Source organism: Malus domestica, chromosome 02 (assembly GCF_042453785.1).
Source record: "Malus domestica chromosome 02, GDT2T_hap1".
In the NCBI taxonomy this organism is placed as follows: domain Eukaryota; kingdom Viridiplantae; phylum Streptophyta; class Magnoliopsida; order Rosales; family Rosaceae; genus Malus; species Malus domestica.
Window position 1 is genome coordinate 21,085,364 of NC_091662.1, and position 23,706 is coordinate 21,109,069.

Sequence of the window (23,706 nt, forward strand, 5' to 3'; positions counted from 1 at the left end):
AAATTTCAGTTTCTGGAGAATTTGTAACCATGGTCGTTTGGCCAGTTTCAGGCCAAATTTCCGAACAACACGGACAAGATTCGAACTTTCTGTAAATTGGGATCGGTAGATCACATTCCTAGCTTTAATTTGGCTTTTGTAGAAGTGAATTTGGTTGAGAATCAAGCTCGTTATGGGCTTTAGAAGGTGAGTACAATGTACTAGCGGGGGCGTGTGGGTGCGCGTGGATCACCACTTTGGGCAGCACATGGGGGCGCGTCCGGCCTCCGGCCGGCACGTGGTTGGTACGTGCACGTTCGTGTCGTCGAGTAGATCGATTTCATATATTTACACCCTAGGTTTGAGTAAACTATGGGCGTTTTATTTAGGTTTCCATTATGTGCTTTAATTAATGTTATTTAGTTATTTCACATATAGGGGAAACTTATTTTGAGGATTTTCGAGGCTCGGGGGCTACGACCCAGCGACGTACTTGTGAGTGGGCAGTTGTTTTATACCTATATATATTTATAGTTTCCATAACTGCATATTTATGTCACTTTTACGCCTATTTTGCCTAGTATCATTATTGTGATATAAATTGTGATAAATGCTGCTATATGGTTGTGATATTACTGTCATGGTATTCATACGTACTTGCGTACATGCTCATCATGCTGCACCCGGTGTTAGTACTCGCCCCAGGGCCAGGGCCAGTCCTTCACGTGTATGTTCACATCCGCACCGTTCGCTCACCTTGGATCCAAGTTTAGGTGCCAGTCTTGTCAGGTAGATTGCATTAGGCAATCCGACTTGTATGTGATGTGCTTTTACACCAGTTTTCACGTGATCGTAGTACTAGAGCATATTGATTACACCCAGTCTTGTTCGTGTTAGAAACCATCTGTTTGAACTTATGTGTTAGCTTAGATGGATGAGCACTTAGTTATATTGATTATCACATGATTATTATTGTAGCACATGATACATCATCTACTTGGCATATTCTGGTTATATGGCTGATATATTGGATTTCATACTTACGTAGTATGTTTTGAGGAAACTATACTTGTTTTACGGTGAGGGGTTAGTATATTCAAAGATAAAGGTTTTCTTATAAGCATTGTTTTGCTGAGCCACTCAACTTTGTTTTTTGCCCCTCCAGGACCTAAATAGCTGTACTCTCTGTGGCACTCGAGGAATCACGGCAGTTCTGACATTTCCTTCTGTTTAGATGTACGAACTGTTGGAAATGTGCCCTAAAACCAATCATATGATGATACTTTACGGACATTTCACATGTTAAACTAATCTAGTTTAATATCAAGGGCAAAGATTATTGTTTTAAGCCGTCTCATATAAATGTTATATGCTTAAACGATAAGTCCAAGGAATATGTAATTAGGAGAATGTAATTTAAAGAAGTTAGATTCATGAGACCATTCTCTTTCGTATACATATCCTAAACGTTCCTGATCATAGGATTGCCAATTGGGCATTGACAGTCCGTTAAGATCAGTACGTGCTGTGTCTTCTCTCAGAGAGAGTGGCAGGTCTTGAGTCATTGGTGTGATTGACACCAAGACAAGCATGTAGGTGCTCAATAGCGAATGAGTCCACTGAACACGATCAACGAGGAATTCTCATACTCATGTCACATGAGAACTCATGGTTGGGATAATGCAAAGTAGTCCTTTGACCTGAGGCATCATAGTTGTCTTGTGGTTAAGTCCTTGATCTTTGACTATGTCAAAGTCACTCCGTCAGAGGGTGTCCACGACATAGTTGGGGTTAAGCCACTTAGCTATGGAGGCAAGTGAATGTGCAACAAGGGATCTCTAACCTTCAAATCGTTTCAGGGAGAATACTCTATGATATGATTAAGAATCTCTGGCCAGAGTATGAATGAGATTTAGGAAGTCGTTCCAAATCACATTCAAGGTAATCATATAAGTAAATGAATCACATTGGATAGTAGACATGAATAAACTATCAAACCAAACAATGTGGTCAAGAGTATTGTATTAGAGAAAGACCGTATTGCATTGTAATCCTAAACTGAATAGGTTCTCCACCTCTTCTGATTAGCTTGGGTAACCATGACGTACTGCTAGGTGTCACTCATGGTTTGTGGAAGCCCTAAACGTGTATAATCACTAAAGGGAGAATTGAAAGTAAGTTTCAATTCACAATCGATTTGAAAGAGTTCTAATCGCCTACTGCCTCGCTAAAAGGAACCTAATGGATCGTACACCGTGTAAGGTAGAGATTGAAGAAACAACGGAGATAAGTAAGGATAATTAAATGGTTTAATTATTTATGGCTAGGATTAATTAATATGTTAATTAATCAAACGAATAAAGTTCGTTAAAAGACCACGGGTTAGTTTTGGGCCTCAAGGCCCAATGAGCTTCGAACGTCAAGCCCATTGACTTAAGTTGTATGACAACTTAATTCACAAAGGCCCAAAAAGCCCAATAAAACCCTATGGCCGGCCATATTGATAAAGGAGTGGGTTTTTGAATTATTACAAGTTTGCCACTCCAATGAAGATAGGTATAAATATGACTTTATAGCCTTTTCTTCATGAGGGTTTCTTTTGGGAGAAAAGATGAGAACAAAAGCTCTCTTTGCTCTCTAAGAGGCCGGCCACCCTAGAGGACCATAGCTAGCAATCTTACTTCCTCTAGGTCACTCATTTCTTCATCAATCCTTCCTTGGTGTGGAGACTTAGAGGTTCTCAACTTTGAGAACTTGGAGAAACCAATTCTTCCATCCATATCCATGGAGCTAAGAAGCAAGGAATGAAGGCCCTATCTCTTGGGTGATTATCCTTTGCTTATGCAAAGAGGAATCAACAAAGGTATAAATTTCTCAACTCACTTTGTTCTTGAGTTGAGTCTTGGTTCACCTAACTACTAGGCTTTGAATTTCATGGGTAATGTTTTGTTTTTGAGTGCATGCAAGCATGATTCCGCCTTTAATTGTTAATTGCATGCTATAGATGTTGCTCAAATGAACATGTTTTTCACAAAATTTCCTTCGCGAACTTATCACTATTATGTAATAGGTGTACTTTGGTTGCCTTGATTACTCTTTCGTAGTCTCACTATCTATTACACTCTGAATAATTGTAGTGGGTTCAACCCACGAATTGCGCACTCTTTCACTGTTTAGTTCTAATTAGTTTTAATTTTATTCACTTTTTGCATCACTTACCCTTATGGTTATGTCACCTCACAGTGACGGCCAGCATGCTTCGACCTTTACAGGTCGGGGTGTGTCATGCAATTAATCACAAGCAATTAAATAAAAATCACATATTCATGCTAAGGCTCAAGGCTTCGCCCTAGCAATAGAAATTAGTTACGCATATTCATAATTGAAATCATAGAAAATATTATTAAGAAAAGGATTGAAAACACCTTCAAGTAGAAAATCTCCAAAACCCTAGCACTTCTCTCTGTCTCCAAAATTGCATAAAATAAAGCATAGTCCAAAAACTGTAGACAGCCAAGCAATATATTTGCTAAACCACCACACAAACCCTAATCCCCCATAAAAAAAAATAAAAAAAAAGAAACATAACCCTAAATTAAAATGGTAAAATTCGTCCAAAATCTGAACAGTCACGTTTTTGACCCATAAGCTACTCCAAAACTGGCCCAATATAGCTGGATTTAGTGTTTGGAATATTCTGAACACTTCTCCAGAAGGCCACGAACCCATCCGAGGTCATCTTGGGCTCCAAAAATGCAATTTAAGCCCAAAAACGTCATTTTCCAAGACTGCGCATTGCTTCTTTATTCCATCGCCAGAAAATAACTGCTCGGTAGAAAAATCCCAAATTTTGATACGAACACGTTAAGTGACTTACAAACGTCCTCCAACTGGAATTACTCCAAAATTCGTCCATTTGTTCCTGTTTTGCTCCAAAGGAAGTTGAAAGTCCTATATTGAAAATACAATTCAAAGTATCAAAATTCTTCCAAAATATTAACCAAAATATACTAAGATTAGGGTAAAATATATAATATAAAATCTACTCATCAGAATACCCCCAAACTTAGGTTTTTGCTTGTCCCCAAGCAAAACAAGACTCAAACAAAAATAAAAACTTAACAAACTAGACAACTAGCTAAAACTCAACCAAGACAAAATTTCCACCTTCAAGTTGCAATCCATAGCAAATTTTAAAAACTAGAACATCTTTTCAAAAGTTCCAACCAATCCCACAACAGAGTTTAAGCCATTTAGAATCAATTAGAAAAGAATTTACAAACTTCCTTTGGTGTAAAGTGAACCAACATAGTTAAGGAGACTCGACTAAAACCCTTACCTCTCGTCCTTCTTTATTTCACACATACTAACTTTAAATATAACTATTTTTCATTTTCTTTTTCATATATAACAATTTTTTTTTTCAGCAACAGTAGTGGTCGTGCAATGTCGGTTCATTTAAACTTTCGATCCAACCCATGTAGCGAGCTTTAGGTCAATGACTCCCAAACCACTAGGGCTTTAGGGCACTAGGTGTAGAACACCCCTAAAGACTTATTAACCCGAGCTGAAAAGGCTAAGAAACCAACTAACCACCCTGCCCCATGCCAAAACTCTGCCGTTTGACGCAAGAATCACTGCTGATTAGGCAGGACTGGCCCGGTTACTAAGCAAAATCTCGGGTGAGACAATTATTACTTTATAACACAATAATAACTAACTTTACTTAAAACAAAAATTAAAAATAAACTTAGACTAAAAGTAGTGTTTCAATCTCACTCCCCACAAACCATGTTGGTGTGATGTGCAAAGTTCAAAGTATAATTCATGAATTAGTGTCTAAGCAACGATAAATAGAAAAGACTCTAATGTGGGATTAATCTTCACCATGTCCATTTATTCTAACGTTTAAAATAATCTATGAATATTAACTTAAAAAGAATGAAAATTGTTAACTGACATAAATAAAAATTAAAAGCCTAAAATTTACTTTCCCACCCCCAAACTTATTTCACACTTTGTCCTCAAGGTGTGGAAACAAAAACAAAACTAAAAAAAACAATATTATAAAAAAACAAAAAACCCTGACACTAAAAAAAATAACGGACAAGACTATAAAAAGAAAATATAAAACAAAATGAAGATAAAGGAATGCATAACACCTGGGCTTTATGGAAAGATCATGGCGTGACCTTGACAAACTGTGGGCCTGGGAAGGATGCAAGAACATTGGATTCTCATGAAAGAATGGGATGCAGCTAGCATCCTAATTTGAAAATGGTGTGTGCAAGTTCCCATGTCTGAAAACCCATTCACAGCAGTCCTTAGTCTTTGGCAGTCATTCAACCCAGAGCCAACGACTATTTACCTCACCATTTGAAAACTACCCTCCTCAAAAAGGCACGGAATACACGCGATTAGAAACATGGCTTGCATCCGTGCAATTAACTCCTTTGGATTCCTATAACACATGCTTCTCATCCTCCATTTTCATTTCAAATTATTTTGTGAGAAATCCTAGGCCTTTCTCAAGAAACTCTAACCCTCTTTCACTAAAAACCCTTGCGCACATCCATATCAGAAATAAGTCTCCCATTTTCCTCAACCCAATCTCTCTTTTGCTCTCAGATCCCATATCTCGTTAAAATGAAAAATAGGCATCCTTCCCCCACATATTTTTTTCATTTTCCACCTCTCTTCACCCTCAGCCGCTCAACCACACACACATGCGGGGCCGTCGCTCACACAGCAACACCCCTACCCACGCTCTCATCTGCAAGAACCCCAAAAGCAACTTCTCTGCCATGGCAATGGGAGCACGTTTAAAGCTCAAAGCTTCCCACAAAGGTAATCTTCATCTCTGTCCTTGTTTAATAGGTGTGCAGTTGATGATTTTTTTTTTAATTGAACGGAAAAGAACATTAACATGCTGATCTGCTTCCTTTGCGAGGATGTGGAGCCGCCGACGAAACATGAAGAAAATGAAGAACAACATGCAAGCAGCTCAGATCCGAGACAGAAAGGGTAAAATTACTAGTCTCCATAACTAATCTCTCACAGCATGTCGCATATAAGCTGCATCCGGCATGTGTAAAATCTATGCATCTTGTCAGGCTGCAAAGGTCGACGATCTGGAAGCGGAACACTGACAATGAAAAGGAACACCAACTACAATCCAGATCCAGTGCCTGCAAAGGTAAAAATCTTGTACTCCGTAGGTTAATGAACCCCATGTGGTGAGAAAATAGCTTCAGTACCTCTGCAGGCAATTATAATGGTGTGGTATTTGTGCAGAACAATCGAATCCGTGACGAATCCGAGGGAAAGAATTCTCAAACTGAAAATCCACTACACAAAAAGCATGACACATCTTGAAAGTCGTGAGTTATCGATTATGAAGGTATAAACTCATCCCTGCTCTTGTTTAAATGTCATGATTAATTTCGTCCATGGATCTTTGAAAAATGTTAACAAAAACCATATGTATATGTGGGTTTGAACATGAATCGAACTAACAACATACGGACTAACATGTATATGATGAAAGTGGACTTGAAATGTGTGAGACTTAACAAAGACAAAATGACCGCAAAAAATATGGACCCTAAAACGTAAAGGAACCCAGATCTGATGAACATATAACAAAATGGATAAGACCTACAGAAAATATGACTTTCACAATATTATGTGTTTTAAGTGATACATAACCTGGATCATAAAAGTCATAATGTCACCAAGTTTTTTGTTGTGAGCTATGCAGGACGGCAAGTTAGCCTTAGGACAAAGGTGAAAGACAGTACCCACTCGGACATCACAAATCCGCCTCCTATCCGAAGGTAAAGCGAATCCTGGGTTGTGGTGTCTTGATCTGTAAAGATGATGTTTATGTCCCAGCATGGTTTCATTGTGGTGCTCTGTGTGCAGGGGTTTACGGATCCAAATAGAGCGCATAGGAAGAAAAGTGGATGGACAAACATCAGCTTCAATAGACAAAACGGCACAAGCTTCCAAGAGCCCAGATCAGTGCATCTGGGAGGTAAAATTTCATATCCTTGCAAGTTGAATTGTTGTAGATCTGGTAAGAATAGTTGTACTCAGTTCTGTGGTGTATGGATCCGTGATTTAACTGTGCTTCTCCTCCATGCATCGCAAAACTGAGCTGCAGAAAATTAACTGCTCAAAATTATGTGTCTGTGCTGGATCTGCAACAATCTCCCCCAAACTTGCATCTGTGTATGGCTTTGTATGTTGACTGTTTTAAATTTCCAGCATAGTGTAGATATGGGTGATGTTAATGTAGATTTGCTGCTAGGTGCATGATTCCAGTAAAGGATGCTCTTTATTGTCCATGTTTTCAACCTACAACAAATCTTAGGTATATATATGCATCTAGAAATTTAACATGCGTAAATAAAGAAAGCGACGTATTTTTGGATTTTTCATGGTTTTTTTTTTTTTTTTTTGTGTTTTTGAAAACTTAGGTAAATATATGCATCTAGAAATTTAACTTATAATAAAAAAAACGAAAAATAAAATAAGTAAAGAGTTTAGAAAAATTGGGTTGCCTCCAAACAAGTGCTTTATTTTAAGTCTGTAGCTAGACGTTGCAGAAGTCCGGTAGCTAGATCACTGGTGCCTTTAGAGTCAAAGACTCGCCTACACCAAATTTTGCTATGCATGGCTTAAGCTGATGTTTGGTAACCTTAAATGAGAAATCTTTGCCTCAACCTTTATGCCCAAATTACCATTTTGAAAAACGTTAGTACCTAGAAAAGGACCTTTCCATCGAGACTCTTGTTTCCCTGGAGATGATTTGAAATAGGAACTTAACAACCACACTTTTTTACCAGGCTGTATTTTCTTAAAATTTTGGGCTGCCTGGCAAATTTTCATGCTTTTTCATAGTGTTAATTGGCTGGTCATCATGTAGCACCCTTTGCTGCTGTGGTTTAGGACTTGTACAATCACGAGTCAAATTCTGGGGCTTTATGGACAGATGGTCAGTTGATGATCTATTCATAAACTCGGTACTTGGTAAACCATCCAATGCATCAACACGCATGCATTCTTGCTTGTCACCTGAATGTATGTTTGCTTCAAACAACTTGAAAACAACAGTTTGATATTCAACCCGGAATGTTAATGTTTTGGCTTCAACGTCAATAAGAGTCCGGGCTGTTGCCAGAAATGGGCGGCCCAAAATAATGGGTGTTGTCAAATCTTCATCCATGTCCAACACCATAAAATCAGCTGGTAAATATAAATTGTCAACCTTCACAATAATATCTTCAATGATTCCTCTAGGGTAGGTAATTGAACAGTTAGCCAATTGAATAATACTGGAGGTTGGCTTCAACTCTCCTTCACCTAAACGTTTAAAAACAAAATAAGGCATTAAGTTTACACTTGCACCTAAATCAATTAAAGAACTACTAAAATCACAATTTCCAATGGTGCAAGAGATAGTAAAACTCCCTGGATCTTTTTTCTTTGGAGGTAATTTATGCAATAGGACCGCACTGCACTATTATGTAAGAATCACTTTTTCAAAATCAACGAGCTTCTTTTTCTTTGTGCAAACATCCTTCAAACATTTGGCATAAGATGGAATGTTCTTGATTGCATCAATTACTGGAAGATTAATTTGAACTTTAGCCAAAGTTTTCATAAAATCTGTCAACTGTTGATCTTTAGCTTTAGGCTTCAACCTTTCAAGATAAGGCATAGGAGGCTCATATACACGTTCTGCAGTTTTTGTGGTAGCTTCTGCAGTATTTTCGGATCTGTCTTGTAGCTGCCAAGAATCTGCAGAAATTGCAGAATCTGCAAAAATTGCAGATTTAGTTTGGGGCTGTTCTGCTGCCTGCGAATTTCCAGCAGAATTTTCATGTCTGTTGTCGTAACTTTTGCCAGACCGTAAAGTATGTACAACATTACATTCTTCTCGTCCTTTTGGATTAGGTACCGTTTGACTAGGAAATGTACCCTGAGCTCTTTCTGAAACCTGCAAAGCAATCTGCCCAATTTGTTTTTCCATGTTTTTCATTGCTGCCTGTAGATTTTGGATTTCTTGAGTGGTAGTATTTGCTAATTTTTCAATTGCAACCTCCCAAGCAGCCTTAGGTGCAGCAGGTTGATGTACCTGCTGTTGAAATTAAGGCCTAGAGTGCTGATCTTTGCCCCACTTTAAATTAGGATGATCTCTCCAACCTGGGTTGTAGAAATTTGAATACGGGTCATATCAGGGACGCTGGAAATTGTTAAATGCATTAACCTGCTCTGCTGTAAAATCTGGACAAACGTCTTTATGTGGGCAGCTCATAAAATCATGAGTTGTCATGTTGCAAATGCTGCAAGCAGCTTGTAATTGCTGCTGTACAGCAACCTGTGAACTTGGAATTCTTTGTAATAACATGTCAAATTTTGCATCAAGCCTTTTCTCCATTTTTTCAATTTGTGCTGTAACATACGGAGAACTGTTAGACATCTAAAAAACAGACCTAGATTGTGGCTGCTCAACTACCCACTGTTGTGTATCTGCTGCCATTTTTTCAAATAACAAACAAGCCTCTTGTGCATTTTTATCTTGGTACGAACCTCCGCATGAAGCGTTAACAAAAGTTTTTGTAGTCATATTCAACCCTCTGAAAAATATAAGCATTTGATCAGTAGTGTTAATACCCGAATGTGGGCATTTTCTAATCAACTCTTTGAACCGTTCCCACGCCTCATGAGACTCTTCATTTGGTTTTTGGGCAAATGATAAAATCTAAGTTCTCATGTCAAGTGTCTTTGAAGCTGGATAATACTTGTTTAAAAATCTTTCACTGAGTTGGGCCCAAGTACTTATGCTTCCAGATGGGAGTGTGAGGAGCCATCTCCTTGCTTGATCTTTTAGAGTGTATGAAAATAAACGCAGCTTAATAGATTCAGCTGAGAATCCCCTTACCAAAATAATTTTGCATCCCATTAGAAATTCTGCAATATGCATGTTTGGATCGTCAGATGATAACCCATGAAATGTAGGTAGAATATTCAACATGTGCTGCTTTATTTCAAATGTAGACCCTTCCTCCACTGCCAGATAAGTAATGCAACTTGGTATATTTGTGGTATGGGCTGTTAAAGAATCACCCAAAGGCTGACATGCCTCTGGAATAACGAATGCCATTTTTCCTTTACTGTGCAGATCCCCAGAAATTGAAGACTGCAGAAAAGTCTCCTCTAGTGACGGAACCCACTGCAAATTTGGCTCCCTGCGTCTCCTCCTTAAATTCTGCTCGAGTTATGGATCCAATGGAATCAACTTCTGCACTGTTGAACGGGTGCTGACCATGCACATATTATCTTTGTAATCTGCACTGTACTACTGTAATCTGTAAAAATAAAATAAAAACGAAAATTAAATAAATTATTATTTATATATATATATAAACATCAAGAACTAATTGAAAAATTGATTAGTAGGGAGTATTTTAAATAATCCCCCGCAACGGCGCCATTTTCTTGATAGGGATTTTACTACTCATGTGAATGGGCTAAAAACTCCTATTATACTTGCAAGAATCACAATGTTGTTGTAGTATAAACAAATCTCGCAAGGTCATTCTCCACATGGATTATTAAATAATTCGAAGCAAACCAAATTGCAATTAGTTATTGTAAAGTAGAAATTGAGGTGATTGATTTTATAACCTACTTAAAATAAAAAAGAAATTAATTAATTAAAATAAACAATTTGCAATATTCAAAACTAGAAGGAAAAGAAAACTGTTTTGGAAGAAATCAAATTAAGAAAACACTAGGGTTCCACCATCACCTAGCAATCCTATGAACTTTTACCAATTACTTATGATCTACAAATGCCACTTTGAAGGTTAGATTTTCCTAATTCATATTCTACTTGGAACCTCCAACATAGAACGCATATCTAACATGCAACCCGTCCGGACGTTTGAATCAAATCTGAACATGAAAGACTTATTATGCTTTATGAAAATCATTTGAAAAACCATGCAATCCTTAAGACGTGATATTCATCCTAAGTGAAATTACAATTATTAATCACAAGAAGCCAGCGTCAATTTCAGGAAACTTCCGACCAAAATTGCATCAAATTACTTTTCTAAAAATCCTAATGGTGATCAGACATTAAGACAATTAGATAGTTTTTATCCCGGTGATTAATAATTCAAAGTATGCATGCAATCAATCACAAGCAATTAAATAAAAATCACATATTCACGCTAAGGCTCAAGGCTTCGCCCTAGCAATAGAAATTAGTTACGAATATTCATAATTGAAATCATAGAAAATATTATTAAGAAAATGATTGAAAACACCTTCAAGTAGAAAATCTCCAAAACCCTAGCACTTCTCTCTGTCTCCAAAATTGCATAAATAAAGCGTAGTCCAAAAACTGTAGACGGCCAAGCAATATATTTTCTAAACCACCACACAAACCCTAATCCCCCATAAAAAAAAAGAAACATAACCTTAAAGTAAAATGGTAAAATTCGTCCAAAATCTGAACAGCCACGTTTTGGACCCATAAGCTGCTCCAAAACTGGCCCAATATAGCTGAATTTAATGTTTGGAATATTCTGAACACTTCTCCAGAAGGCCACGAACCCATCCGAGGTCATCTTGGGCTCCAAAAACGCAATTTAAGCCAAAAAACGTCATTTTCCAACACTGCACACTGCTTCTTTATTCCATCGCCAGAAAATAACTGCTTGGTAGAAAAATCCCAAATTTGGATACGAACACGCTAAGCGACTCACGAACTTCCTTCAACTGGAATTACTCCAAAATTCGTCCATTTGGTCCTGTTTTGCTCCAAAGGAAGTCGAAAGTCCTATATTGAAAATACAATTCAATGTATCAAAATTCTTTCAAAATATTAACCAAAATATACTAAAATTAGGGTAAAATATATAATATAAAATATACTCATCACCCTCGGTTGGAGACAGTTTTCGGACTATTTTCAGCTTTCTATCCTTTTGAACCATTTGGTTGGAGATGATCTTAGAAACCTCCAGACTTGAAAATAATGAAAATAATTAAAGTCTAATTCCTAATATAACAAGAATTCACCAGTTGAACATCACAGCTACCCTATCCACCGTTGGATTCAGATCAACTCATTCAGATCGACGGTGTAACTTATCACAGTTAATCGACGCACCTGTGACGATATCTCTCTCCATATTTTTTGAATCACAGAAACTGTTTCTTCTGCTATTTCTTCTTGCCATCTCTCTTTTCTCCTCCTCGTTCGGATCATATAATTTCACAAATTCTAATTTTTTTAATTCAATTTTCGTTTGAAATATAAAGAAAAAAAACTAGCATTTGATTGGATTCGCGGCAATGAGTACCGGAGATCTTCTTAGCATTCAGCCCTTGGAGCTCAAATTCCCATGTAAGTTTTTTTCTTTCTTTTCTTTCAGAAGAACATTTTCTCTTTGGTTAGCAAGAAAATGTAGGAAAATTGAGGGAAAAAGAAATTTAGAATGCCGTGTTGGGTTTTACTGGAATTGGAACGGTGCACTTTAGATTATGCAAAATAATTATAAGGATGGGTTTAATTGTGCATACGATTACGGGGTTTAATATTTTGATTACCAGAAAATTAGAAAACTGACTTTGATTTAGCTTAGTAATGCTTAATTGTTATGTTTAGGGAGTGATTGATTCAAATGGGATGTTAATGTGATTTTTGCATTGGGAAAATTGTCCAATTTTGTTAATTTTATTTTTGTGGGTTTGTTTTCTTGTGGTGTAAAAGTTGAAGTGAAGAAACACAGTTCATGTTCCTTGCAATTGACCAACAAAACAGCTAATTATGTGGCCTTCAAGGTAATTTTTCGGTTCCCCTTAAATTTGGATATCGAATTGGTCTGAACATATGAGGTATGGACTTGTAATGCTTACTGTTTGGATATTGTGATTGAATAGGTTAAAACAACCAATCCGAAAAAATACTGTGTCCGGCCCAATGCTGGTGTTGTTTTGCCCGGAACCACATGCGATGTTACAGGTGAATTATTCAATTGATTTGAAGAGTATTTGGTTCTTTAGCTTATCTGATATCTTAATCTTTTATTTCATGGTTCAAAGTTAAACACTGAGTAATTGTTCTAGATTATATTCATTTCTTTGCTTTCATTGTTTTCGTTGTTAACGGTATGCTCAATTATTATTTCTCAAATTTCCTCGATTGTTCCTGATTTAAATTTGATTTTTGTAGTCACAATGCAAGCCCAAAAAGAGGCTCCGCCAGACATGCAGTGCAAGGACAAATTTCTCCTTCAAAGTGTTGTTGCACCAGAAGGTGCAACTACGAAAGACATAACTCCTGAAATGGTTGGATGATGCTGCTAACACGTATTATGTTTCCCGTGAAGAGGTTCTGTTTTGGGTTTTGTTTTATTTACTTTAATCTTTTTGTGAATTTGTCTATAGTTCAACAAGGAGGATGGTAAAGTTGTGGAAGAGTTCAAATTGCGGGTAATCTACTTTCCTGCCAATCCCCCATCACCTGTCCCTGAAGGATCTGACGAGGGCTCTTCTCCAAAGGCTTCAGTCGTTGATAATGGAAATCAAAACTCTTCCTTGTTTGATGCTGTAAGGGTTTCTCTTTTGCAAGCTTTCAGGGAAGTTTGAAAACTCATTGAATGTGTGGAATACTCATTATCATTTTACTTGGAAAATTAGGTATCAAGGTCTCTTGAGGAACCAAAAGAGAAGTCGTCAGAGGTCAGATGTCCTTACTATTAGATTTCACAAATACAGTTGCTTTTGAGTTACATAGGAAATTTATCTCAGGAATTGACACATTACGTTTCATTCTCTTGCATTTAATTTAATCTGCCTGAATGGGGTGCTAAAATCTTGAATTTGATGAAAGGAGTTACTTTTTAATGTTTTCATTTTCTCTACAGTAAACTTATTGTGCAACTGTAGACAGTTGAAAGAATGTATCATAGAATGTCATTGCTAAAATATATTCACCAATAGTGCCAGTTTTTGAGTCGCATCATAGTGGTTAAGTTTGTTTTGAAACATGCGACATACCAAATTCATGAATATATTGAATGACAGTATACATGGAGGTTAGTAAAAGTCATTAAAGATTGTGATTTCCAAGTTTTGGTTCATTTTGTATGGCTTTGGTGGTGACGGTGGCAACATTCAACAATATTTAGAAACCAATAGGTAGTCTGAAGTATTTTCTTGACTTTCTTGTGATGGAGGCTTACTTAGGTTTTTTTTTAGTGTAAAGTTCACTTTTATTTAATTGGAACCGCTGTCATAAACTTCACTTTAATGACAGCGCATGAAACAAAAGCATTTTCGAAAATGTTAGGAGGGAGGAAATGGAAGGATTGTGGGATAGAGTTCGATTTTGGGCTTCTTTTGGGATTTCAGTTTCCCTGGAATTTCAGGATATAGCACTTCTTCCTCATTCATGCGGATTGGTGGGCAGCAATCTCTTAAACTCGCTTTAATTAGCATAGCTGTTTTGTAATAATTACTCAGGTTTATAGGACATTGTTTTCTGCTTTGGTTATGGATCTTGTATTCAATCCAGTGGACAGCATGTGCACTACTTCTTGTACTTTCAATTTATACTTAATAATAAAATCTGCGTTTCTGATAAAAAAGGATGGTGCATGTGGTTTATTATTACATGTTAATCGCTACATAAGGTTTTTGTCCACGCCTCACTACTATTCTAGTTCATTTTCTGCTTGCATGATTCTTCTATGGATCTTCTATTTGTTTTTTTACTAACAAATCCAGAGCAGATTAAGAGTTACTTAGTCCTGTTAATTTTCTTATTTTTGCATACTTCTTTTTCTAGTTATTAGAAGGCCCTGTCGAGAAGTTCTGAGGACGGGGACAGAAAAGTGAACTAAAATTATTTTATTTTTAAGAATTTAAGGGGTAAAATGATATTACGAATCAAATGGACGTGTGGAGCAAACTTGTGTGCAAATTGAATTACCGACTGGTCCACCCTACATTGACCACCGGGTACAGCGAATAATCCCTTCAGATTACCTTGTTTAAGTTTCTTTGTATATCTTTTCCTCAGGCATGGTCCATGATTTCCAAGTTAACTGAAGAGAAGACTGCCGCTTTTCAACAAACTCAGAAGCTACGCCACGAACTGGTATTGTTTAATTCTTAGTTTCTTATGTACATCTAAGCCTCATGCTTTTGATTGTCCCTATGCTAACGGTTCCACTAGTATGTATCCCCGTTCTTCATCAGCTGTCAATCTTCGTAGCAAAAATCCTCGAAAAATAAACTGTCCTTATTTTGAAGGGAACTTTAACGAAAAGTTCCCGGTACTATTCACTTTAACGAAAAACCACATTTTTACACTAAAAAGTCAATTCTGGTACTATTCATTTTACCCTTTATTTTGTCCTTATCATTAAAACTCAAAGTTTTCAAGCTCTTTTCATTAGTTTTCCTTATTTTGAATTGTCTCGTTGTTTCTATTTATATTGTTGGGTGTTTGATGCTTCAGTTCCCCTTTGTCGGAGTTTATTTTCATGTTTGTTTTCGTTTATTTCCTTTTGGCAATAAGAGAAAAATTTGAATTTGAGCAGGTTGTGTTGAGAAAAGAAATTAGCAAAAACAGCAGTGGCAGATTTTCGTTGTTGTTTGTGGTGCTGTTCGGTCTTCTGGGCATCTTGGTTGGCTACTTCATCAACAAAACATAGAGAAGCTGAACCGTCGATTAATTAGTTGGATGCTGGCATAATCCTGCGGTGCTCCGCAGTTTTCAGAAACGTTTTAGGGACTCTTAAACTGTAATGTAAAAATTTAGTATTGATTAATTTGGCACTGTTTTTGGGCAAATCTCCTTTATATATTAAAGCTGGATGTTGACGACACATCATTTAGTTTGCAAATTTTGTCTACAAATTTAGTTTCCCTAGCATTACCTTGAATGTATTGGTTTTCACTTTTCATGATGGGAGGAGGCATCTTTAGTGACCCAAATCTTGTCAAGTTAGCCTCAAACGTAGGGATAAATGCTCTTAATTCGTAGGCACGTATGCAAGTGCTGCTATCAGTCAATTCTTTAAAAGACCTTAATTCTAACTTCAGCAGACACAATAAGTTGTGTGTTTAGAGTGATAAATGTGATTTAGGATAACCAAAACTCTCAGTGTTTGCTAGAAAAATTATAAAAAAAGTTAAAAAAAAAAAATCATCATTTGAAAATTACAAACCATGATGACGTCATTTCCTCACTTAGTTTCACTAACAAACCAATTTACACACTAAACAATAAGAAAAGCCAAAAATGAACCGAAACAATCGGCCAACAAATCAAACCACCTAGCTGGGCTGATTTCTGATAAAAACCCAAATACATACTACTCATGCAATACAACAAACAGAAGCATACAAAATTAGAAGCAAAGCTAGCTAGCTGGGCTGATTTTTGAACTTGGACCATGCACGATGAATGCATGGAAAACAACTTAGATGACACAACTACACCACTACGTAGTTTTTCGTGTCAATAAAATAAGGATATGTAGACAAAAGTTTATCCATGTCCTTATTTCATTGGAACGAAATCATCGTAACGGTGTACCTATGTCATGTAAGTCGTTCTCTCATGCATGGGGCTAGTTTTTCATGTTTCTAGTGGTTGTAGTTTCCAGCCCTCCTGGGCTTGAACCAATCTTTTTATCCTGAGCTTGGCGAGGACAAGGCCAAAGCTTCCGATCACTTTCGTGGTCGTGAAAGCGGTGGGGGCAACGGTGCAGACTAGCTCTGGTGATGAAAGCTCCAAACATGGTCCCAAACACAAACGCTAAACCAGGCTTCATTAGCCTACCTGCTGTTTGGCTCATTTTTTTTCTTCTCAATTTAATATAGTGAAGTTTTTGTGATCGGAAGTATGTGGAAATGGAAGAGCTCGATGGGTTTTATATAGTGGGAAATTTGAGTGCTGGACAAGTCTTTGTTTGGATCTTTCTTTGATTGGTCAAATGTTTCATTGTTTGGATATCACGAATGTACGTTCCAATTGATGACTCCCATATGGCATAAGCCGATTTGCTAGCCCCTTCTTCAAGGGTCAATGACTTGAAGCAATTTATATTAATGGAATGGAAACCCCAACCAATTGACCAGTGGGCGCAGGTGAATAATATATATTAAAGCAAATCACATTATGTACTCTCATGTTCGAGTGCAATTGCAACTTTATACCTTATGTTTAAAACATTATAATATCACATATAAACTTATATTTTAGTTTCAATATCATACATCTGTTAGTTAATTAGTTAATTTGACCGTTAAATAATGATATGGTAATTGTGGATCCCACTTTTTTGTTGATGTGGCTGTCAAATTTGTTCCACGTGGACACAACCAATAATTTTTTGCGCCTACATTTTTTAAACAATTTTCACGGAAAACGAGACATTGACCTCTTTCCCAAGGTTCTGTCGAGGCCGACTCTGACCACGTCCTCTCCAAAGTTACTTCCACCTACGACCTCACCGACCAATGCCAAGGCCTACAAGCTCGACCTCGCCCAATCCCACATTAAGTCCACGCTCCTCCACCTCGAGGTAGTCGTCAAGTGCAACAACTGCATCGATGGTGTCAAGTTGACACCACTAGGTTGAAAGCAACGACATGACACCACTTAAACTACGTTATGACTTGGTATCCAAATTCGAGTTTAGTCCCAACAAAAACAAACATGTTGTGATTTATGAAGTTTGATGTGCATCAACTCTAGTTGACCGCCACTGTGTTGTATGCCAGTTGACACCACTAGGTTGAAAGCATCATGAAGGCCAAGCTCGAGTTCATTGCCTTAGCTTACTTTCACCAACATCGCTTGCAACAAGTACAAGAGTAACTTTAAGTCACCTCCTACACTTGACAAGCACATGCAGCTTGAAGTGAGGGCATCTGTTGACATTAAAATTTCGGTGAATTAAATGTTCACTAACAAATTAAACTTCGACATGCCAGGGCTTATGTGGCACGCATCGTGGGTCTGATCACAACTTGCACACTTGGCATGTGACTCATCAAGAGTGACATGCGTCGACATTTGGCGAAAAATAATTAAAAAATTATCTTTAATTAACCTTGATTTAAAACAAACAAATTAATTGATCGACATTTGGCGAAAAATAATTAAAAAATTATCTTTAATTAACCTTGATTTAAAACAAACAAATTAATTGATTTAAGTTAAAGGAAATAATCAACAAATGAAATGAATGCCAAATCAGGGAGATTGACCAAATTAAGGATAAAAAGTGGTTGATTTATTTGATTAAGTCAAAGATTATTTGATTAAATCAAATCCAAATTAAGTCTTGGTTCTTTCGTCAATTAACCAAGTCCAAAATCAAGACTCAATCAAGACATGGAGAGGCCTATAAATCCAAGGCTCCAAGACAAAGAAGGGGACCTACGATCATACACCAAACACTCGTATTCTTCATCAGGCTCATGGAGAATCAACAAGCACAACAAATGCATGTGCCAATTCATCCAAACCAAAGTCGAATATTACCCACCACGTGAAACTACTCGTGGTCCGACTTCGTTTATGGTCAAGCCAAGACGACCCTTGAAGAAATCAAGTCCGATTCAAGATCAAGTCTCTACGACCCTTGGGTCAACCACACACACATCTTCAGAGAGGGAATTAGAGGATCAAGTTTAGAGATTATAACCCTAAACATTCATTTAATACGAAATGTATTACTTTGTAAGTGTTCTTTTTTCATTCTTTGTTGAAAATTTTGTGTTTACAGGTTTATTATGAAGATTAAGAAATTGAACAGTTGCGATTAAGAAGCGTTAGTTTACGGTATCCTTTAAGAAGAAAAGGGTACGGCACCATTTAATTTGAATGTCGTTAGTGTAGTGCAATCACAGTTAAGCATAATATCCTACCTTTATAGTGTAATATGACATCAACAACTTAAAGGCCATCTTGTTTTAGTAATATCAGCACATTACTAAAATTATTTTATGGGTAATGCTAGGGAGGCTAAATTTGTAGACTAAATTTGCGAACTAAATGATGTGTCACCAATAAAAAATAAGCACGTTAATCAACGCTTAAGTAATAATTCAATCATCAACTTCCATGTCATTTAGTTTACATATTTGGTCTCCCTAGTATTACTCTTATTTTAATTTGAAAATTTAAGGGGTAAATGATCCCTTAGCTTTTCTTCCAGAACCTTTTCCCATTATTAATAGGAGGATAAATGGCAATTGGAGTCCTTCGATTCGAATCATTGAGTAGAACTGCCAATCGTTATGACTACCGAGGGAGCCCAATCTTGGTTTCTTTCAAAACCTCTATAGAGCAGGTAAGTTGACTCAATTGAGGCCAAAGAGACCGTACTAGGATCTAAGAGACCACAAGGAGTCATTCTAACCGCAGGAAATACCAATTGGATATTCTACTTTATTAAATCAAAGGCATACTTTTTCTACTTCATACGCTTGTCAACGTCTAGTGAAAAAGACGAGAGAAGAGGTAACACTTGTGCAACAAAAAATAATCAAGAAAAATATGAAGGTGACATGTGGACTTTTGGGTTAAAAAGACAAAATTACCCTTAAGGCACACCGGGATTCCCACGCACATGCAATGGACAATAACAGCTCAATCGAGGTCAAAGGTGATCAAAATGATATCCTTCTAAAACCCTCTCATCACTCCTCATCAAATCCTCACCCACAATGTAATTCCCAATTATTCTTTTCAAATTGAGATTAATTACTAAATTAATTGATTAATTACCAAATTAATTGATTGACTTACCAAATTAATTGCAAGATATTATTTCACATAATATCTTGCAATAAATCCCACAAACCAATCATATGTGGCTGGTCCCAATTTTCCTAATAGGGCCAATCACACCCCTATTATAGCCTCTCATTTTCTCTAAAAACCTAAGTCCAATTCTCTTCTAAAATTCTCTAAACACACTATCTCTCAAATTCTAACTTTGGCATTGGAGATTCTTCAGCCAAAGCCCCCCTATTTGTCGTGGGCACATGAGTCTCTTAGCCTTAATCTTAGGTGTTAATTGTTTTGCAGGTGCATTTTCGTCTAAGAAGGAGAACGTGGAAATTTGCATCCACAAATTGGTGCTTTCATTGAGAGTCTTGATTCACACGCTCTTAGAAGACTCTCACATTCAAGGTTTGTAATGTTTTTGTTCATTCTTAGATTTTTCATACGTTCTTATTTCTAGAATTTTTTATAAAAAATTCTTTGAATAAACGTAAAAGAATTTGGACCACGGCGATCTACGAGGCTTAACACGACGACGAGTAGAGTGGCACCATCCCCATAGGGCACCACTGTAGTAGCCACCATGATGGCCACCATGGTAGCAACAACTGTGGTCACTATTCGCAAGCTTACAACTCATTGTGAGCAGTGAGCCCAGACGCGAAGGGCAGCCCAAGCCATTGCCCCAAGCGCAAACTTAAGCTTAACATAAGGGCCAAGGCACGCCAGCCCAAGTCGCTCTGAAGGCAGCCCAGCGCCCCGCGCCACTTCAAACCATACGAGCCCAAGCCCAAGGAGAGCCGACTCAAGCCACAACTCGACGCGAGCCTAGTGCGCATTCGAGCCAAGCCAAGGCCCAACTCCCACACGTGCCGCACATGGAGCAGCCCACTCCCGTGGTGTCCCAAGCAGCCCAAACAGGTTCTACCGTCCCGGCTTCAATTTCTTGGTCGACGATTGAACCGGGGGTATTTTCACCCTATTTCTTCACAGATTTGACATTTCCCAACTCAAATCTCGCGCCCGGAGTCTACCACACGTTTGCTACTCACAGAGATGCATTTCGTCCAAGCTCTTCCAACCCAAATGGTGAACAACACTTGTCTCGATAAGTCATAGAGTTGACAAACGCCCTTGAACAGCAAACGACCTTAGTGAATCATCTTTTGCAGCGCACCAGGATTTAACGTGCCCTTGACGATGTGTCCCGAAATAGGACAAAGGCAGATAAGGAACCTCTCCAGCAACGTACCAGCAAGCAGCCGCTTGACCAGCCATGAACAGAGCATTCTAGCAGTGTACACTTCCGATTAGGCCCCCGAGATAGCGTATACTCTTGTCTTAGCGCGCAGAGGAGAGTGCATTTTCAATTAGGCCCAATGAAGAGCATACACTCATGGTTAGGACCTTACTTCGATAATCAACATAAGCAACCTTCCAGATGAAGTGTTTATTCGCGGCTAGGCTTGCAATGAGCATCATCCACACCACATCAAAGTAGGTAGCACGACGGACGAAGATAAGCAATCACTCAATCCGGCTTAAGTTCAACCAGTAGCCTATGAGGAATCCGCCCGCTTGCAAGGAACGAACCGTATGCACTGCAGCTATGACATAACCGAGTTGAGCATATAGGAGAGTAGCCTAGACTAGTAGGTCAAGATTGGGGGAAGTCGAGAGCTCCGCTGCCCCCAACAAAGGAAAATTCAAGAAGAAGTAGAGAGGTTTTTGACCGAGTGACTGTGTGATTTTCATTGCAATGAGGTCACTGATGAAGCACTACGATGGGACATGACCAACATGAACAGGTCACCCTTTAAGGATGAGATTAAGCAGGTGGAGCTTCCATGCAAGTTTAGTATGCCATATTTCACATCTTGCAAAAGAGATGGAGACCTAGAGAGACACTTGAAGCTCTACCGAAGCACAATGGTCTTTTACCGAAACAATGATGCTCTTATGTGCAAGATATTCGCCACTACTTTACAAGGTGAGGCGCAAGATTGGTTTCACACCCTACTGCCATGATCCATTCGGAGTTTTAATGAGCTTTCCTTGGTTTTTCACCAAAAATACTCATGCTACCATTCGTTCAAGAAGAAGTCCAATCATTTATTCAATGTAAAGAAGAATCCAAAGGAGTTGCATTGCGACTACGTGAAGAGGTTCAAAGCAGAGAAGGCGAATATAGTTGAATGCAATGACTCTATAACAAGTATAACCTTCCAAAAAGGACTCCCAACAGACCACCTGCTGTTTGGAGAATTGATCATGAAAGAAGATCTAGTTCTGGCAGACTCTTTTGCTTTGGTAGAGAAACATGCACTTTGGGACGAGGCTCGACGGGCAGACAAGGCACCTATAGCCTTGAAAAAAATCAGCAATAGTTCAAAAGAATGAGGACAGAAAGAAGTACAACAATAAAAGCAGGTAGGAAGCCAAGCGAAGGGACCAATCCTCGACTAAAAGAGGCTCGACGCCCAAGAACTATTCTAAGTTCTCAATCCTGATCTACCAAATCCTTCGCGACATTAAGAATGAACCATGGTTCAAACTGCTGAAACAATCAAAAGGAGATACTTCCAAGTTGGACCACACCAAGTACTGCGCATTCTACTAGGGTCTCGATAATTACCTAGAGAAGCTCGTGAATGATGATAAGGTCAACATATACTTGGACAAGCCAGCTGTGCAGCCTAGAAGGAACGCATATGCTGACAAAGAGTCGCCCAACAAGATGATTCAGATTAATGACATCTTTGTCGAATCTAAGCACTTGGATGCCACCAACAATTCTAAGAAGAGGAAGATCCAGCAGGCTCTACTAGTCTCGCAGGTCCAGGCAGTCAACACCCAACTTGGACTCATCATTGGCTTCACCGAGTAAGATGCCAAGGGCGTCAATTTCCTGCATGACAATGCACCGGTGGTATCTGTCCAACTAGCCCACGCTATAGCCTACATAATGATGGTTGATAATGGAAGTGCAGTCAACTTATTTCAGCTCTCATTAATTCAGAAAATGAGCCTGTAAAGCACAATCATACATCGAGTGGAGGTACTCATCGTATTCAATGGACACACCTCATCTGCCATCGGCCACATCACACTTGACGTGAAAATGCTGCCAGTTGTCTCAAAACAGACGTTCACAATAGTAAGCGACCCATCTCCCTGCAATGAGATTCTAGGGCGACCTTAGCTGATAAAGTTGGACGCTGTCACTACTGTCAAGTATTAAAAAATCTGATTCCGCATCCCGTGAAGAGGAGCCGGAGAAATCAAGTATGACCAGGCCATATCCCAACGATACACTGTGCAAGTATTGAAGGAGTAAAAAAAGAAAACCTTTACCCCTATTGAGGCTACCGAGGTCTAAAGGGACAACGAAGCTACCAAATAACAATTATAGCAATTGGATCAAGAAGATGGTGTCAAAACCAACATGGCAGTAGATGAAAGGGGATGGAAACTTGAGGAAGATGTCGAACACATCATTCTTGATCACCAGTAGCCGGAGAAGACTACTAGGATTAACTCACTCTGAGCCCTAAGGAAAAGGAAGAACTCACAGTTTTCCTTAGGGAAAATTACGATATCTTCGCGTGGTCACCTTCTGACATGCTCGACATCGACCCCGAGATAGATTGCCACAAGATGGACGTCGACCCCACTGCCAAACTGGAGATCCAAAAGAGAAGACATTTTGCACCCGAGCGAGTAGCAATCATTGAAGCAGAAATTGACAAGCTATTGGAAGCAGAATTCATAGAAGAGATAGGACACTTAGTATAGCTTGCCAACATTGTGCTAGTGAAGAAGAAAAAGAAAGGCAAATTGAGGGTTTGCTTAGACTACACCGACCTTAACAAAGCATGCTCGAAATATCCTTA

The 23,706-nt window shown here is 38.3% G+C and overlaps 1 protein-coding gene and 1 non-coding gene across 2 annotated transcripts; both read left to right on the forward strand.

Annotated features, from left to right (window-relative positions):
• The first annotated feature begins 9,658 nt into the window (after positions 1-9,658).
• LOC114823804 (small nucleolar RNA R71) lies at positions 9,659-9,763 on the forward strand. The gene has a single exon (XR_003771751.1). It is a non-coding gene; the product is annotated as a small nucleolar RNA R71 (small nucleolar RNA).
• A 2,412-nt stretch (positions 9,764-12,175) lies between these two features.
• On the forward strand, positions 12,176-15,896 carry LOC103418397 (vesicle-associated protein 1-3-like). The gene is made up of 8 exons (XM_008356527.4): positions 12,176-12,406; positions 12,773-12,843; positions 12,943-13,024; positions 13,235-13,350; positions 13,450-13,611; positions 13,702-13,743; positions 15,086-15,163; positions 15,609-15,896. Exons 1-8 carry the CDS (start codon positions 12,355-12,357, stop codon positions 15,720-15,722), a joined length of 717 nt encoding a protein of 238 aa, XP_008354749.1. The 5' UTR covers positions 12,176-12,354; the 3' UTR covers positions 15,723-15,896.
• Positions 15,897-23,706: the final 7,810 nt, after the last annotated feature.

Coding starts and splice junctions, on each gene's coding strand:
- LOC103418397 (XM_008356527.4), top strand. CDS start 12,355: ATGAGTACCGGAGATCTTCTTAGCATTCAGCCCTTGGAGCTCAAATTC. Junction 12,844..12,942: donor CTAATTATGTGGCCTTCAAG/GTAATTTTTCGG, acceptor GTGATTGAATAG/GTTAAAACAACCAATCCGAA. Junction 13,351..13,449: donor AAGACATAACTCCTGAAATG/GTTGGATGATGC, acceptor ATTTGTCTATAG/TTCAACAAGGAGGATGGTAA.